Source organism: Pungitius pungitius, chromosome 5 (genome assembly GCF_949316345.1).
Source record: "Pungitius pungitius chromosome 5, fPunPun2.1, whole genome shotgun sequence".
NCBI lineage: Eukaryota > Metazoa > Chordata > Actinopteri > Perciformes > Gasterosteidae > Pungitius > Pungitius pungitius.
This window is the reverse complement of record NC_084904.1, coordinates 21,418,559-21,434,997: the sequence shown is the minus strand read 5'-3', so window position 1 is coordinate 21,434,997 and position 16,439 is coordinate 21,418,559. Positions and strand designations below refer to the sequence as shown.

The 16,439-nt window shown below is 51.6% G+C and overlaps 3 protein-coding genes across 46 annotated transcripts in view; all 3 read left to right on the top strand.

Annotated features, from left to right (window-relative positions):
* The first annotated feature begins 367 nt into the window (after positions 1-367).
* LOC119224824 (uncharacterized) lies at positions 368-6,350 on the top strand. 2 transcript variants are annotated; one of them, XM_037482223.2, is made up of 10 exons: positions 368-683; positions 1,031-1,712; positions 2,009-2,088; positions 2,228-2,308; positions 2,486-2,536; positions 2,642-2,731; positions 3,185-3,283; positions 3,546-5,397; positions 5,490-5,564; positions 5,666-6,350. In XM_037482223.2, the coding sequence occupies exons 2-10, from the start codon at positions 1,076-1,078 to the stop codon at positions 5,899-5,901; spliced, it is 3,201 nt and encodes a 1,066-aa protein (XP_037338120.2). In that variant the 5' UTR covers positions 368-683; positions 1,031-1,075; the 3' UTR covers positions 5,902-6,350. The 2 variants fall into 2 exon arrangements, with proteins under 2 accessions (XP_037338120.2, XP_037338121.2); XM_037482224.2 differs by lacking the exons at positions 368-683; positions 1,031-1,712; positions 2,009-2,088 and having other exon boundaries at positions 2,232-2,312.
* A 296-nt stretch (positions 6,351-6,646) lies between these two features.
* si:dkey-13n15.2 (protein transport protein Sec24C) lies at positions 6,647-12,749 on the top strand. Its single transcript, XM_062562577.1, has 21 exons — positions 6,647-6,821; positions 7,213-7,801; positions 7,917-7,975; positions 8,269-8,322; positions 8,422-8,561; positions 8,800-8,896; positions 8,980-9,115; positions 9,211-9,320; positions 9,407-9,519; positions 9,610-9,786; positions 9,879-9,987; positions 10,076-10,180; positions 10,256-10,423; positions 10,511-10,607; positions 10,710-10,861; positions 10,992-11,130; positions 11,295-11,416; positions 11,510-11,689; positions 11,779-11,976; positions 12,078-12,167; positions 12,393-12,749. The coding sequence occupies exons 2-21, from the start codon at positions 7,246-7,248 to the stop codon at positions 12,531-12,533; spliced, it is 2,943 nt and encodes a 980-aa protein (XP_062418561.1). The 5' UTR covers positions 6,647-6,821; positions 7,213-7,245; the 3' UTR covers positions 12,534-12,749.
* A 1,634-nt stretch (positions 12,750-14,383) lies between these two features.
* camk2b1 (calcium/calmodulin-dependent protein kinase (CaM kinase) II beta 1) overlaps positions 14,384-16,439 on the top strand; it is a 35,145-nt gene continuing 33,089 nt past the window's right edge. For 23 of the 43 annotated variants that reach the window (XM_062562567.1, XM_062562563.1, XM_062562559.1 and 20 more), the window contains exon 1: positions 14,384-14,700. In XM_062562567.1, the coding sequence (XP_062418551.1) occupies positions 14,639-14,700 (62 nt within the window). In that variant the 5' untranslated portion in view covers positions 14,384-14,638. The remainder of the gene's footprint in view (positions 14,701-16,439) is intronic. The other 20 variants (XM_037482285.2, XM_037482277.2, XM_037482283.2 and 17 more) reach the window with 2 other exon arrangements.

Genomic DNA, 16,439 nt, shown 5'->3' with positions numbered 1-16,439 from the left:
GATAAAAGGCTAGTTTGCATACGAGTGAAGATTAAAGCATGGTATATTAAATAAGTTATTGCAATTTTGATTTTCCAGGGGTTGCTTTGAGTCTCAAGTTTGTATCTCATATGTGTTTTTTTAAATTAGAAACAGTCAGAAATCTCATCTAATGCAAGTCATTCACTTGCTAAGTACTAAAATCGTGGTATTGTTAATTTTGTTTAAATAAAGAGTTTTCTCTCCCGCCACTGTTTCCATTGATATTGGTTCAGTTGGCGTATTTCCAGATGTTTTCTCATTTTGTCATCGTGTCGCTGTCTGCTAACACCCGGAGAGAGATTCTGCTCTTATTCTGAAGAAAAAAAAACGCACCGGAGCGGAAGTCCTCTTTCAGCGAGTTGAGATGCGCGAGGTAAACAAACGGCGGATACTTCCTGTCATGTTCCCCGAGAGGCTCCTCGTGTGAATGCCTCTTTTTTAAAATAAGTTAGATGTATGTTGTGCACACACACACACACACACACACACACACACCCTTCTTTTTTTGAAGTCGTTGTCGGTTCTACGAAAACTCCGGAATTTCACAACTCGTCGTGCTAACAGCTAGTTAAGCTAACGTAGCTAGCTAAAGAAGAAAAGGGGGCGACGTGCTCATGGCTGCAGAGAGTTAGAAATACAACGTTAGCTGGGCATCCTCTACTGTAAGTATACATGTCGAGTGTTTAGGGACGAATTGGCTCCCTCTTAAACTGTCCTGAAAGTGACGTGTTTGTGTGATGTAGCGTCAGCTTCAACACTTTTTTACGTTTAGTATTTAACGTTAATACGCTGTAATCTAACGTTACGTTACTTAGCCCATTCTTCAACGCTAGTTTAAACATGGCTAGAACATGCTAACATATTATTATTGCATCAAAAAAAATAAGGTGCACGTCCTGAAAAGTCACACACAGTAACTTATTTTAAATAATTAAAAATAATCATGAGAAAACCATGACTCCTCGATTGTGTTTTTTTATTTTTTACTTTTCTACATCCTGTCTCCAAGGAAACAAAAGGCGGCAGCGAGCAGCAGACTCTTATGTGATGGAGAATGATGGATAACCTTGCATCCAACGAGAGCCACGCGCCCTGTCAGTCGTGGGGGGCCCAGAATGGCTGGTCCAATGCCTCGACTCCGGGACCCCTCCTCAACCCGCTTCCCGGCCCTCAGCACCTCGGCCTGGGCTCGTCTCCCGACCCGACGCCCTCCTACGACCACCTGCGCGAGTCCAACCAGAGCTGCATGAGCGACGCGCGTCACGCGGCGCTGTACAAGGCCTCGCTCATCACCGGGGGCCCTCCATCCAACGCGCTGTTTGCCCCCGCCCCCGCCGCCCCCCCTCTCGGTTCCTCTCGTGCGATGTCCTTCCCCCAGCAGGCCCCTCACGCTCCCGTGACCCTCTTCCACGCGACCCAACCTCCACAGCCCCGCGGGCCCCCGCTTCTACCGCTTTTCTCCCCCCACGACCCTTACAAAGCGCCGTTTCAACACGCGCTGTCCAATCAGAGTTTGCCAAACGGACTCCTGCCGGTGGGCGTGGCGCCGTGTGGACGACGCGCGAGTGCGCCGCGAGCTGCTTTTGATGGAATGCAGGTGGAGTTTTCCGGCGTGGCTCCAAACGCTCACAGCCGCGCCTCGTCCACGCCTCAGGAGCAGAGTCAGTGGACGCCTTCGTCCCACTGCAGGGGTGAGCTTTGTTGACCCTGTTGTGCGCTGCTATATTTGTCCATCAGTGAGGGATTGATTAATTTGATTGATTGATTGTAATTCACACCACGTTCAATACTTGAACTGGTTTATTGTTTGTTACCCTGGATGTGTGAATCCGATGTTTCCACCAGGATTTGTTCAAGCCAACATGAGCAAACACATTATTTCTGTTAAATATTTGATGATCTGGAGAGTGATGCAGTTCAGATCACTTTGCTGTTAGATGTTGCCTCCCAACTCTCTCTCATATTATCTAACTGCTTTTGTCCTCAGGTGCTGGAGAGATATCGATCCCTGTCACAGCTCCTCATCCTGAAAACCAGCTATCGCAAGAGGGGAGGATTAGTGCAGCGGTAAGTGACAGTTTTCCAAAATAAATGCTACTGTTAGCTGCATGCTATCATGAGGATGTTTCCAGAGCTTTCAGATTTTATAAGAGGTCTTTCCCTTTATTTTTAACCTCAGTTTCTCTCCACCTCCATCTCATTTCAGACCAACAACGAGAGACAACGTCAGGTGCTTTTACTTCAGCGTGCACAACTACTCCAACAAGTGGCAGAGCTGGATAAACTTGTAGGTGTGCTTTGAAATTCTCTTATCTTTATTGGTGGAAGATTGTTACCCAGTACAACTTAAAACTGTACCCTTTTTTTGTACGAATTGCTCACATTTCTGTTGTAGAAGTTATAAATAACACTGTAATTCTACACACTATCAGGACATTTGACTTTACTTTCTGCCCCTGCTAAGCTGGAATCAATACCCCCAGAGGAGAACGAGTCTCCACACGAAGCTCTTCAGGTAAGTTACCGTTTACTAGATGCTCCGTGGTTTGATTTGATCTCATCGAACGCAAAAAGATACGAATGCATATCTGTTTTTTTGTATTTTCTCCTTCACTTGTAGTCTCCTCCGTCGATGGAGGCTTCGTCTCAAGGGGAACAATCTGAGGCCAGTGATGCGCGGCAGCTTCCGCTGTCTGAGGGAAAGTCAAAGGTACGTCGGAACATGGGAGAAGAGCAGCTGCCTCTGTTAAATCCTCTTGAGTCTATTTATCTAGGTTAATTATTATTGATATTGTGCTATTTGTTAGATTACATTCCAGTGCAAAACATTTTAAAAATAAATATTGTGTCCTAAAATAAAAATGTCTAATCAAGAAGATGGACCTATTTATATCGGGCAAAATATACTACTTTAAACCGACTTTGTTCCCACTTGTCACACAAAGAGAAGCACGAATTGATGAGTTTCTTTAAAGTAACGTTGAGACTCCCCGTAATACTTTATTCACATCAAGGATCAAGCTATTTTTTAGGGTCACTTCTAAGATTCATTAAAAGCTTTAAAAGTAAGAACATTCATGTCCATTCTTTACATTTTAGAGTGTTAAACATGTACCTTAAAAGCTCAACCTTTCTACTTGTTTTTACTTTTTGTGTTTTTCAGTCCGAACTTTCCTCTGGTTGTTCATCTCCCGCCTCCCGTGATGAACAAAGTGAAGCCTCCGACACGCCAGACGATCAGATGTCAGCAGTAGAATCCAAGGTAGTATTCTGTGTTTCATCGACACTTCAACCCTCTGGAAATAATGCACGTTAGTTCATGTGTTGTTACAGAAAGTTATTAAATACACTCAATGTTTTGCCTTGTAACTTAGAAGTGGCTCTTTTTGAATAATATGAAGGCAGCAGGACATAACAGATTTAAAAAGATCATTTAGTGTTTATATATTGTTGTCTCTAGTTATAAAAATAGAATATTCCTAATTATTTTAAGGTGCAGATGTTTTTCTCCCCTTTTGTTCTAGAAAGAAGAAAGTGAGTCGGCCCACGACAGCGACAGTGACTTCTCTGACTTCCTGTCTGACTCTGACTGGGGCTCTTCGGATGAATCCAGCCCCTCGGCCCCCGCAGCAGAGGAGCCTCCTCCGCCTGACCTGAAAGGAGGTGAATCGGGGAGTTCTTTGGCTCAAGAAGAAAGCGTCAGTCCCCCAAAAAAGATCCGGCCCACCAATCCCAGGAATTCCTTTGAAACGGTCGTGCTGCCGAGTTCGAGCTCTAAATCGGGCCGCGTCTACGACAGGAGGAACTACTGCTTGTTTTGCAAGAATCCCTTATCCAAAATGTCCCGACATTTAGAGAAGATCCACAGCGACAAGCCGGAGGTCGCCGCTGTGTTCCAGCACCCCAAAAAATCCAGAGAAAGGAATAAAATCTGGAACCGACTCATAAATCAGGGAAACTTTGCCCACAACAAAGAGGTCTTGAAAACGGGGCGGGGCCAACTGGTCTCCCGAAAAAGGCCCAGCACGACTCAGAGGGCCCAGGACTTTCTCCACTGCCTGTACTGCCGAGGCCTCTTCATGAAGAAAGCTCTGCACCGCCACGTGAAATCCTGCCCGGAGAAGGAGGCCAACGACGCCTCCGACGAGCCGGAGCCGGGCCGGCGCCGCCTGGCTCTGCGCTGCGTGCTGGAGACCCTGGAGGACCTCGGGATCAGCGACGGCTTCAAGGGCATCATCTCCACCATGGTGTTCGACGACGTGACCCAGGGCATCATGGCGGACGGCGTCATCCTGCAGTACGGCGAGGAGCTCTTCGCCCAGCAGGGCGCCGATCCCAAGAAGCACCAGTGCATCCGGCAGAACCTGCGACAGATGGCGCGGCTGGTGCAGGAAGCGCGGCGGACCACCCCGCTGAGGAAGCTGGAGGACTTCTTCCTGCCGTCGGCGTTCCCGCACGTGGTGTCGGCGGTGAACGCGCTGGCGGGCTACGACCCGGAGAGGAAGACGTACGCCCTCCCGTCGCTCGCCATCAAGCTCGGCCACAACCTCCAGAAGACCTGCGCCATCGCGGAGGGCAACGCCGCCGGGCGCGGCGACGCCGCCGCGGCCGAGGCCGCCCGCAGCTTCCTGGCCGCGTACCGCGAGCGGTGGAACGCGCTGGTGTCGGGGGCCGCGCTGACGTCGCTGAGGGAGACCAAGCTGGCCAAGGACAAGAAGGTGCCGTTCGCCCGGGACGTGAAGCGGCTGAATTCCCACATGGAGGCGGCGCACCTCGTCGCCGAGAAGAACCTCCGGGAGGCGCCGACCGCGGAAAACTACGCCTCGCTGGCCAAGGTGACGCTCGCCCGCACGCTGCTCTTCAACCGGCGCAGCGTCTCGGAGGTGTCCTCGGTGGAGCTGTCGGCGTTCGAGTCGCGGGGGAAGTCCGGCGCGGCGGCGGACGACGACGGCGCCGCCCTCTCGGACCTGGAGAGGAACATGTGCGAGTTCTTCGCCAGGGTCGACGTTCGGGGCAGCACCGGGAGGATGGTGCCCGTCTTCCTGAAGCCGTCGTTCGTGGCGGCCATGGAGCTCCTGGTGGCCGTGCGCAAGAAGTGCGGCGTCCTCAGGCAGAACCCCTACGTCTTCGGCCGGCCGCAGACCCTGTCGGCCTACAGCGCCGCCGAGTGCGTCCGCAGGTTCGTCAAGGGCTGCGGCGCCGAGGACCCGGAGGCGCTGACGACCGCCAAGATCCGGAGGCACTACGGGCCGATGCTGCAGCTGATCAACCTGGACGAGGACGAGGCCGCGCAAATCCTGGGCCCCAACAGTCGAGTCCAAAGCCGCCTGCGAGAGGACAGCGGCCCGCGGCCCGATGCGGAGATGGACTCTGATGGTAGGAGCTTGTGTGCGAACGCTTAAGACGTGTATCCTTTGAAACGTCTTGATGTTGAATTACGTATTTTTCTTTCTTTTTATCATCGTCAGATCTTTGCCCAAAAAAAGCCCCCAAAGCAACGACAGAGGGCAACGCGACTCCACTTCTGAAATCAGACAAAGAAGGTATGGACGAAGAATGGCGTGCAAACAGTATCTTTTAGTCGTTTATTTAGTGATTTCGAACGTTAATCTTCCTTCCCTCCCCCCCCCCCCCCCCTACACAGGCTACAAATACAGGGGCAAACATAAATGGGCGGAAGAAGAGGTTCTTGCTGTTGAAAGACACATGAAGCGTTTAATCGAGGCTCACAAGGTCCCCCAGAAGTTCGACTGCTTCCAGTGTCTCGAGGCCGAGCCAAAGGCCCTGAAGATGCGCTCGTGGAAAGGCGTGAAGGACTACGTGAGAAACAGGATCACCGCGCTGAAGAGGCAAGGGAGAACCCCCAAAGCCCCGTCCTGAAGCGGGACCATGCCGCCTCAAGTGGAAACGCAGAAGAAGGGCTTCAGCGTTTTGTAGAAGGGACGTTTGGTCTTTGGTTTTTCCTTCTAGCAGCTTCACCTCCCCTTGTTCCTCCTTGCCTTTCCTTGGTCCATTAGAACGCAGACAATAGATTAAGTGATTAGTAATATCACTTTTATTCCTGCAGATTACAGTTCGGTTCGTTTCTATAATAACTGTACAGTTTTCACTGTAGTTTTGTTCCTTTGCCAAAGGACAAGTTATCTGTCTAATTCTCTAATGGATAAAAGTTCATACGTTCTTTGCAAGTTGACTTCTGTTATCAGGTATGATGCATTTAGTTATTCTTGTTGATCTAATGCATTATGTTTGACGTTCTATCACAGCTTTACCAACAATAAAGTACAGTTCGTCTGAGGAAAGCACAAGTTAACTCAAGTGGTGTTTCATTGATTTGTGTAAGGACGTACAGTATATATGAAAGACTGATGGAAGTATTCAGATATTTTAATAGTAGCAGTTAAGTCCCACATTTAAAATTATACTAATAATAGTACAGAACTTGCAGCAACACAATATACACATATTTTCCCACAGTTTTATATTTGCATAAATGTGTATGTGTTAAGTACGAATCCAACAAAGTAATTCCTGTTCTTGGCTTTACTTTGAAAGAATGACCGGAAATGCGTTGTCGTGTGCCTTCTAACTTGACGTCATTTACACTCAAGCTCCGGTACGTCAAACCACGAACTTAAACGCGTCGTACAATCATTTACACACAACCGTTTCTAGTCGAGTGGTGTAAGTTCAATACGTTTTAATTTAAATATTTAAGTATCTTGACTTTCTGTTTGTCGCAGAGGGGCTCGATGGAGACGAGGACACGCGCAGCCCCCCGTGTCTCCCGATGTCCAAAGGTATCCTCTCATCTCCTGTTACGTGAAATAATGGTTTCCTACTCGCGAGCTTTTCAATATATCGGCTTACTCGTGTCGGAACCTCTTCCTCCTCCCCGTGTTGTAGGCTAGCAGTTAACGTTAGCTTCATGCAGAATAACGCTGATGTTAGCTAATTCAACAAATTAGCTAACGTTAATCGGGTGTTGCCGACGATTTGCTTTAATTAGCATGTGTTTGGATAATGAAGTGAGTCAAATTTATTAGTGGTAAGACAGAACATTTATTAACTCATTAAAACACGTTGGGCCTCTGAGAAGAAAAAATGAGAGTCGCATCACGACCCTGATGGAGCCATTCGTCAAAAGACAGATGTGTAACGTCTTTTATTTTGTTGTTACCCGCCTCTCAGGTGAAACCGACCAATCGGTGATGGTTATGGAGGATGATGGACGCCCCCTCCGCCAATCAGAGCCGCGCACCCGGCACCCAGTCGTGGGCGGGCCAGAACGGCTGGTCTCCAGCTTCACCTCCAGGGGCCCCCTGCAACCCTCTGCCCGGCTTTCAGCATCTCAGCCTGAGCTCGCCTTCTGACCAGAGACCCGAGCACGGCCTGCTGCAGGGCTCCGCCCCCGCCTCTCCACCCGGAGACCACGCCCTGCACCCCCGCGGCGCCTCCTCAGCGGCCCCGGCCGCGGGCCAGGGGAGACGCGTTCCTCCGTGTTCCCTCCCCCTGGCGAAGGAGGATCCATGCAGGGTGCAACAAATGCCGTTTTACTCCCCTCACAGCCCTTACCAAGGCGCGTCGCCCCCGTACACACAGCAGGGTTCACCTTCCGTTGCCGACGGGCCGCTGTCCTCGCGTCAGAGTCACCTGCCGGTCGGCTCTCCGTCGCTGGGTGCGGACGGTCCGCCGTGCAGCCCTCGGCCCGCCTTCGAGAGGGCGGACGCGGGGTCCGCCTCGCGGCAGCCTCACTGGACGCTCGCAGCACCCTCGAGGGGTACGTTTGTTTGTGCACGACGTGTTAACGGAGCCTCCCTCGGGCAGTCCCGGAGCATTAGTGACACTCTAGCGTGGCTCCCTCCTCCACGGTGTAACTCCTGTCTTCTCCTCAGGAACCATCGACGAGTTGGTTCCCGATGCAGCAGCCCCGGCCTGGAACGCCGCGCCACAGGTGGGAGTTGCCTAAATTAAGAGTTTCTTAATTAATCAATGTAGTGTTTGGCTGATAAATATGTCACAGGTGTTCCGTGTTGACATCCTTAAATGTGCTCAAATCTAAAAGTTACTGCAAAGAAGCTTACAGTGATAACAACAACAACAACAGGAAGCGGCAGCGACGTCTACATTGAAGAAGAAACATAATATAATAAAGTGCATGAAAATGTGCTTACGTGACGGAGTGCAAGTTGAGATATTTGGCTTCAGAGCGGAAATTTATTTTGTTATGTTATTTTTCATTCCCAGTCCCCCCCCTGTGAGTCCCGTTACGGGCTGGACCCGGAGCTCCTGCCCAGCGTCGTAAGTCCTCACACAGCCAAACGCCCCCCGTAACTCTCCGCCGCCGCACCCTTATTGCCATAGCAACCCCTCAGCCCCCCCCCCCCCCTGCCTCCTCAGGTGAAGGTGATGGCAGAGGACGCGGCGGAGTGGGAGGGCAAGGTCTTCGTCTCGGAGCCCTTTTCCCGTCTTCCCCCTCTGGCGACCACGTCCTGCACCATAGAGGACCGGGGTAAACGCACACAGGGTTTGACCCGCTGCCGTGGGTTCTAGACGCTGGACACATGTAATGTAATGTAATGTAATGGACACATTGCATGTTTTTAATACCCAAATGACACCAAGCGGTAAATCAGACATAAAACGATAGAAACTAATTGAATTGTCCCACTTAATGTTGCAGCTTTGCACATCGCAGTGTTTTAAAGCCACATCAGCGCGGGAGGTTCATGCAACATGTCACCATGTCGAGTTTCAGCTTATTTTTTTATTTTTTTTTATTTTTTACTGCGTTCCTTGCGAAGGCCAGTCGGCGCTCCTCAGCCGCCTGCCGCTGGCAGCTCTGCTCACTCCTCTGGCCAAACTGAGCGAGGCGGTCAGTGCGCTTGAAACCACCCGCTGCGCAGCTTTCTGTCTGTAGTCATTACAACGTGTTGTTGTTGTTGTTGTGGCCTCTAGGAGCCGCTGCCGGTGGGCAGCGAGGCGGAGTGCGTGACGGGCTGTGGCTCCTGCGGCGCCGCCATGTGCCCGGCGATGGGCTGGCAGGACTGCGGTCAGAGGTTCTTCTGCCCCTTCTGCGGCAAACTCAACGAAGGTACGATTCCACGTTCAGCGCCGCTGCGGCGCGTCGAACCCGCTGAGCCTAACGCCCCCCCCCCCCCCCCCTCCCCCCCCCCTCTGGTGTTCCAGTGCCGTGGCACCACTACCAGCCCACCAGGGGGCCGGAGGGCGTCCGGGTGGACAGAGACCAAAGGCCTGAGCTCAGCAGGGGGTCCTACGAGATACTCGGTCCTCAGAGGGTTCGTGTTTAGATACGGGATGTGTCCCAGGGAGACGTGTGTGTGTGTGTGTCATTGTGTGTGTGTGATGCTGTACTTTCTTTCAGGGGGAACCTGCCGCCCTGATTCTGGCCGTAGATGTTTCCGCCTCAGCGGTGAGAGGAGGACATTTGGAGTTTGCCACTCAACAGATATTCACTCTGCTCACCTCTCTGAACAGGTGAGAACCGCACACACACACACACACCCAGGCACACACACACACACACACGCAGGCAGCCTCTTTACGGTTTCCTCCCGGCGCGCGCAGCGGGGACGGCGTCCGCGTGGGTCTGATGACGTACGACCGCCGGATCCACCTGTACGACCTGAGCCCGGCTCTGACCCGCCCGCACATGCTGGTCATCGCCGAGACCGAAGACCTGCAGCTGCCCGTGAGGGAGGGGCTGCTGGTGCCCCTGAAGGACTGCATCCACGGCCTCCACAGGTAGCGCCGGGGGCGTGGCCTCTGCTCCTGCAGCTGCATGCGCCGCACGCCTCACTCTCCCTCCGCTTGTGTGTGTGTGTGTGTGTGCGCAGTGTGTTGCAGCTTATTCCTCAGTTCAGTCCGGAGGGTGGAGGCTCGGGTGGAGGCTCGGGTGGAGTCCCCGTGGAGCTGCCGGTCAAAGCCGGCCTCGCCGTGCTGCAGGTCGGGCATCACCGACCAACAGAAACAGTTATTTACCGTTATTTTCACTCAACTTTAGACGCCTATGAACACGTGGACTTGGTTTCAGGCCCTCAGTTGTCCCGGCAAGCTGCTGGTCTTCCACGCGGCTCCTCTGGTGGAGACGGGGGACACAAACTCGTCCTCGGGGTTCTTCGGCTCCACCAAAGCGAAGGTGCGTCGCGCTTCCTCTGCTTTTCATCCTCTCGCACCCTCCGCAAAATGACTTTTGACCTTTTCCCCCCCTCAGTCCATCTTTCAGCCGTCGGAGGCGACCGCCTCATTGGCCGAGGAGTGCGTCCGTCAGGGCTGCGGCGTTCACCTGTTCGTCCTCGCCCAGCAAGACGTGGGCGGGGCTTGGCCGGGTCACATTCCATACCTGACGGGCGGAGCTCTGCGCACCTACGACCACCTGCAGGTACACCGGCGGCTTCCCCCCCCCCCTCAGCGTAACACATGATCGGCACGGGGATGAAATCTGTGTTGGGGGGGCGTCTCTCTGCAGGGAGAACTGGACCGGGAGCGTTTCATCGCGGACCTGCAGCGCGTCGTGGAGACGGACACCGGCTACAGGGCCCAGCTCAGCGTTCACGTCAGCAAAGGTGAGATTTTCATTTATTTTTTTGTGTTTTGGGAGTTGTCCTCAACAAAATACCTGAGGTTCCAGCATCCGTCCCCCCCCCCCCCCCCCGTCTCCCCACCAGATGTGCGCGTGTGCGGCTGTTACGGGCTCTTCCTCCCCACCGGGGCCAGCCCCGCCCACGTCGCCATGGCGACCCTTGACCGGAGGACGACGCTGGCCGTGGAGCTCGCACACAACCGAGCGCTGGACGAGGCGAGAGGCGTCGCCATACAGGTGGGGGTCATTCAGACCTCTAAACCCTGTAGTTGAGATTGAAATTATTTGTCGACTCCATTTGTAATTCAACCCCCCCCCCCCCCCCCCCCATAATGCCCCTCTCCCTCCCTCCCTCCCGCGCCGTCAGACCGTTTTGTCCTACAGCACCCAGGCGGGACGCAGGAGGACCCGGGTCCACACTCTGACGCTGCGATGCTCTCGTCACCTGCAGGACACTTTCCGGCAGTACCAGGCCCAGACGTTACTCACCTTCTACTGCAAAAAGAGTGAGGAGCAAGATGATTGATTTTAATTGACATTTTTCACCCAATTTCTGGAAATCAACAGACTTCCTGGTCCTGGTTTTATTTTATCATAAATATATCAGTCCAATGTTTACTCATCTTTGCATTGATGTTGTGCGTGTTACGTTTGTAACGTTCCCCGCTAGTTTACTGCTCGGTGTTGGAGCGCCCCCTGCAGGAGCTGAGGGAGGAGCTGCAGACGGAGGTGACGGAGGCGCTGGCCTCCTACCGCAAGCACTGCTGCTCCGCCTCCGTGTCCGCCGGGCAGGTGAGTTCAGGAAGGTCCGCAGAGCGCCATCATGAATCTGAATGACTCCTTTCACTGTGTGTGTGTGTGTGTGTGTGTGTGTGCGTCCCGCAGCTGGTCCTCCCTCAGTACCTGCGCGCACTTCCTGTTTACATCAACGGCCTGAGGAAGAGCGAGGTGCTGCTGCCGGGGCTGCGGAGCTCCGTCCACCAGCGGCTGCAGCAGCGCTGCCAGGTGCTCGCCATGGACGCCGCCGCCACCTCCGCCCACTTCTACCCGCTGCTGCTGCCTCTGGTCAGTCGTTTGACCTCTGACCTTAATTTCCCGCTCGGGCTGACGGCGGCGTCACTCTCTCCTTTTTGTCCCCCCCCCCCCCCCTGCAGCCGCTCTCGGTGGACGCCTCCTCCTCCTCCTCCTCTGCGGAGGCGCTGCGCTGCTGCGCCGCCAGCATGGAGCCCGGACGTCTGTACCTGGTGCACGCGCCCCTCACCCTGCTGCTGTGGGTGGGCTCCCGAGTCCCAGCATGCACCCTGATGGCGCTGTTCAACGCCGGCTGCTTCTCCTCGCTGCCCTCGGGGGAGGTGAGCGACCCCGCGCAGGCGCTCGGGACTCCCGCTTATGTTGCCGGCGGCGTTTCATCGCTCCCTTTTCTTTCTTTTCTTTTTTTTGGGTGTTTCTTTAGACCAAGCTGCCGGTTCTTGAGAACCGCCTCTCCGCCCGCGTCCGGTCCCTGGTCCACGCGCTGGACGCCGAGGCGCCCTGCGCCCGCAAGGTGAGCCGCTCTCAGCGCTTCGCTTCTCAAAACAACGCAAAATACACATATAATGAATACTTCTGCCAGGGGGCCTGTTTTAGCGCAGAAGTTGTCCACTAGAATATCAGAACATTAGAATACTAGAATATTCCTTCCATTGTTTTCCTTCCTCTTCCTCTTCCTCTTCCTCACCGGCCTCATGTCAGGATAAATGTCCCCTGACGTCCGTTTTTTCTGTCCCAGCTGTGGGTGGTGAAGCAGGGCGACGCCTGCGAGGAGGTCCTGCAGCGCCACCTGGTGGAGGACAAGAGTCCCAACGGGGGGGCGTCCTACGCCGACTTCCTCTACCATCTCCACGTCAACTCTGTCCGGCTCCTGCAGTGACCCCCCCCCCCGGCGCAGAAAGGACTCAGCCGCGTTACTAAAATGTGGGAGTTCTGAAGGCCTCTGGCAGGACATTTTTAAGAGTGCTGTGAAAGTGTTGAATGTGACCCGTGCTGTTCTGAGAAATGTGGTTATGATGTTAATTTATTTGTGTGTGTGTGTGTGTGTTTCTGTGTGGGAATAACCCAGAATTAAATCCATGAAGGCTTTAATTGAACCGTGTTTGAGGAGGGGTTTTTTCTGAACATTTCCCTTAACCACAGTCAATGGAGGATATTTAGTGCTGAGATTAAGAGGTTTTTTTTTAGACTTAGGCTATTAACGAGACCCCAATTGGTGAGTTCAGCATTATATAAAAAAAAATTGGTCATGCAAATAGCAGAAAAACAAGTTTGCATTGCTTTATAACTTTTATCAAAAATACAGCATATTAATAATGCATACAAGGAAATTAATGTCACAATTCCTTCTCCACATTTAATTCAGGCTTAAAAATGTTTGTAACGTTTCCTAGAAACCATGAGGAGAAGCCCCATCAATCAGCTGGGGTTCAGGTACACACGTGCCGTTTCAACACACACACACACACACACACGACCCCCCCAAGGCACAAAGGCAGCTCGCTCATATTTGCCCCTATTTGGAATTACGCACCGTGCAGGCGGCGGGAGGTGTGTTCGATTACAGCACCGCGCATTGCAGCTCTGCCTTCTGGCCGCCAGAGGGCGCCAAAGCGGCTCCCGCACCGCCTCTCACTGGAGCTGCTGCGACCGAAGCCAGCGCGGACTGCGTCAAGCTGGACACATTTATCGGCATAGCACCGGAAAACGGTTGATTGTTTCCTACAAAGTAAACTACGATTTTTGTCCAACACACTTCTGGGTGAGAAAAGGCGGGTAAAACATTTATGAAGCTGAATATAAATACGTACATTTAAAAAGGTGATTTATTTCTAAATATTATATCTAAAGACAAAGACTGTATACATAGTCACTGATTGTAGTTATTCACAGTGCACTATGGCCATCTTCTACCGGCATGGCAGGAAAAGTAAAAACACTCCATTAAAGCAATTAAGTATCTCCATTATTCAAAACAACATTTTTTACCATTCGTCTTCGTGAAAGGAAGAACTATTGTGAACGATGGAAAGAAGTACATTTAGGCTGAGCTGATGTGAATCAAGTGCATAAGTTTGGTACAGACAGTACAATCACTTATTTTTAATCATATCAATATGTGCGTGGAAAGACGAGTGCAGACGACATGCTAATAATCAGTCTGGAATAAACTGGTAACTCGATTATTTTATATTACCTTTTATGTAACCACATTTGTACGAGAAGGCTAAAACAGAGTCAGACCACTTCATCTGCATTACTGACTGATGACCACAAGAGGGCAGAAAATCCCTGAAAATACACTTATATTCGACCAATATTGAGAACTTGTTACTCAGAAAGTTAAGGTTCGGTATAGAGTTTTTAATTACATCCAAGCGGTTTGGAAGGTTATTTATGAGTCCCACCCCCAAAACTCCTAGCGTAGCGTTTGAACAAGCTAACACCGTAGCATGGTGACGTTAAACTGGTGAACACGCTGTTAGACAGTGTTGGTGAGTGGAGCTTCCCGGAAGTAGCTCCACCAACACTCACTTGTTTAATTTAGTCACTCAATTCATCGACAATTAAAATGTGTTGAATCAAATCTAATAATATGTACACACACAACACGAATATGTAGAAAATGGCATGTTTCTACTGTCAAAATAATGCTAAAAGAGATTTGGTTTTATTTTGTAACTCCCAGCAGGAAGTGGCTCCGCCTCGCCGGGTTGCCTGCGGGTGCGCGCGTGCGCGCGCGGGCTGTCAGAGAGCAGCACACAGACGCAGAGACGGAACAGCGAGCCGCGCGCCTCTCAGCATCGAAGCCTCCTTCCACTGAAAGGATCTCACTCGCTGCAGGGCGGACCCCGCGCGTGTCTGTGTGCGTGTATTTATATGTTTTAAAACGCTAATTTAGGCGCAAACGTACCTTAGTTTCTTTTTTTTTTTGCCTTTTGGGAGCTTTTCAAAGTAAAAGAATCGAGAGACCAGAGGAGAGCCATGGCCGCGACAACCTGCACCCGCTTCACGGACGAGTTCCAGCTGTACGAGGAGCTCGGGAAGTGAGTACCGGCCGTGTGTGTGTGTGCGTGCGCGCGTGCGTGTGCCTGTGTGTGTGCGAGCGCGTTTGTGTGTGTGTACGTGAGTGTGTTTGCTTTTTTTTGAGCTCTCAAAATACCCCCCCCCCCCGCTCTCTCTCCCTCCCTCCCTCTCTCTCCCTCTCTCTTAAACATTCGCTTGCTCTTTTCATAACACAGAGTCACGTGTGCAGCGGGATCGACGCAAACAAAAAAAAAGTGACGTAAAATGCAACAATGTCGCTATGACGCGCATTCGTGATGCGCGTGGATGTTTGTTGTACATCCTGCTGTACATCCTGCAGAGAAATGTGATCTTCGCGCACATACCAGTCGGGTTTTCACACCGTTATGTGAAGGCGTGACGCCTCCCTTGCAACATTGTGGGGGCAGATAACGCAAGTAGACACATTCTGCAGGGGCAACAACAACAACAACAACAACAACGGCCATCCGCCCCCTGCACGAGGCTCCACTAACCGCACGTGCACGCAGACCTCTTTGGAACAAGTTCTCAAGAAACATATTCTAGCAACGTATTTAGGCTTTTAAAATCATTTTATTACCACGTGACTGCAGACTTCTGTTTTTCTTCAGCTTCTCAGAAATGTCCTGCCAATAAATTTAATGTATTTGGCTTAATATAAAAATTAAAAAATTAAAATTATAATAAAAATTAATATTGTCCATTTAAGTATTGCGTTAAAAACATCCTAAAAAATGTATTTTATTCAAATTTCTCGCCCAAAACCCCAAATCCCTTTGACGATAAATGCGTTCCACGTGACCAACCATCAGTAACCGCCATGGCAACGGGGGACATCGGTGTGTGTTGAACCACACTGGACTGTTTTGTTTGCTAAATACTGAAAACAAGGATGCTAGCTAGCTATTACAAGTCTTTATTTGTATATTTATATAATATTTTTATTCGGGCCCTTCCTTTTCCTAGAGCCCACCTTCTGTAAGCTGAGCTAGACATTAAAGCAGTGTCACAGATCCACGACATACATCCCAGTTATTCTCTTTAGTAATGAACATCGTCAACATGGCAGAAGTTATTTTAATATTTCCCAAAGCCGGCGAGACTTCCTTCACAGTGTTATTCTCCCCTTTTTGCTTCCATATAATGATCTTTTACAGGGCACAAAGGCACCAAAGTAGTCGATGAATATGAGACGTGATCGAGTTTATGGCTTCATTCCCGCTCACGCCCACCGTCTCTCTGGGTCACGCTCGCCGTCTCTGGAGAACAATGCAACCGACGGAGGGAGATGAAACGTCTCGATGTCACACAATACTCCAATAATCCGACCATTTCGCACGAAAGCGCAGATGTGCTCTGAGGTTTCCGGGGAAATAAATCGGGCCCCGATTAGCCGACCCGACGGCGCCGTGGTCTCCTGAAGGCCTCTCTGATCCAGGAGCACCTCTCTCGAAGCTCGAGGGGGAGAGCGCAGGTGCGGATGGACTCTGCCGTCGCCACGGCAACGCTACCCCGCGATTCCCGCGACGCTAATCCGACATCTGAGGGGGGCGGCTAATTCGAGACATTTGAGCCCTCAGTGCGTTCGTCCCGTTTGTGTCTACGTTCTTTAATGTTCTGCCGGAGGGTCTCACCCTCGTGAGAAGATGTCGGTGTCTTATCTAAACGATTTAAAAGGACACTGCGGCACACCAGTGAGTGAATTCTTCACACTGGGAGCACAATAAAAGGAACGGCG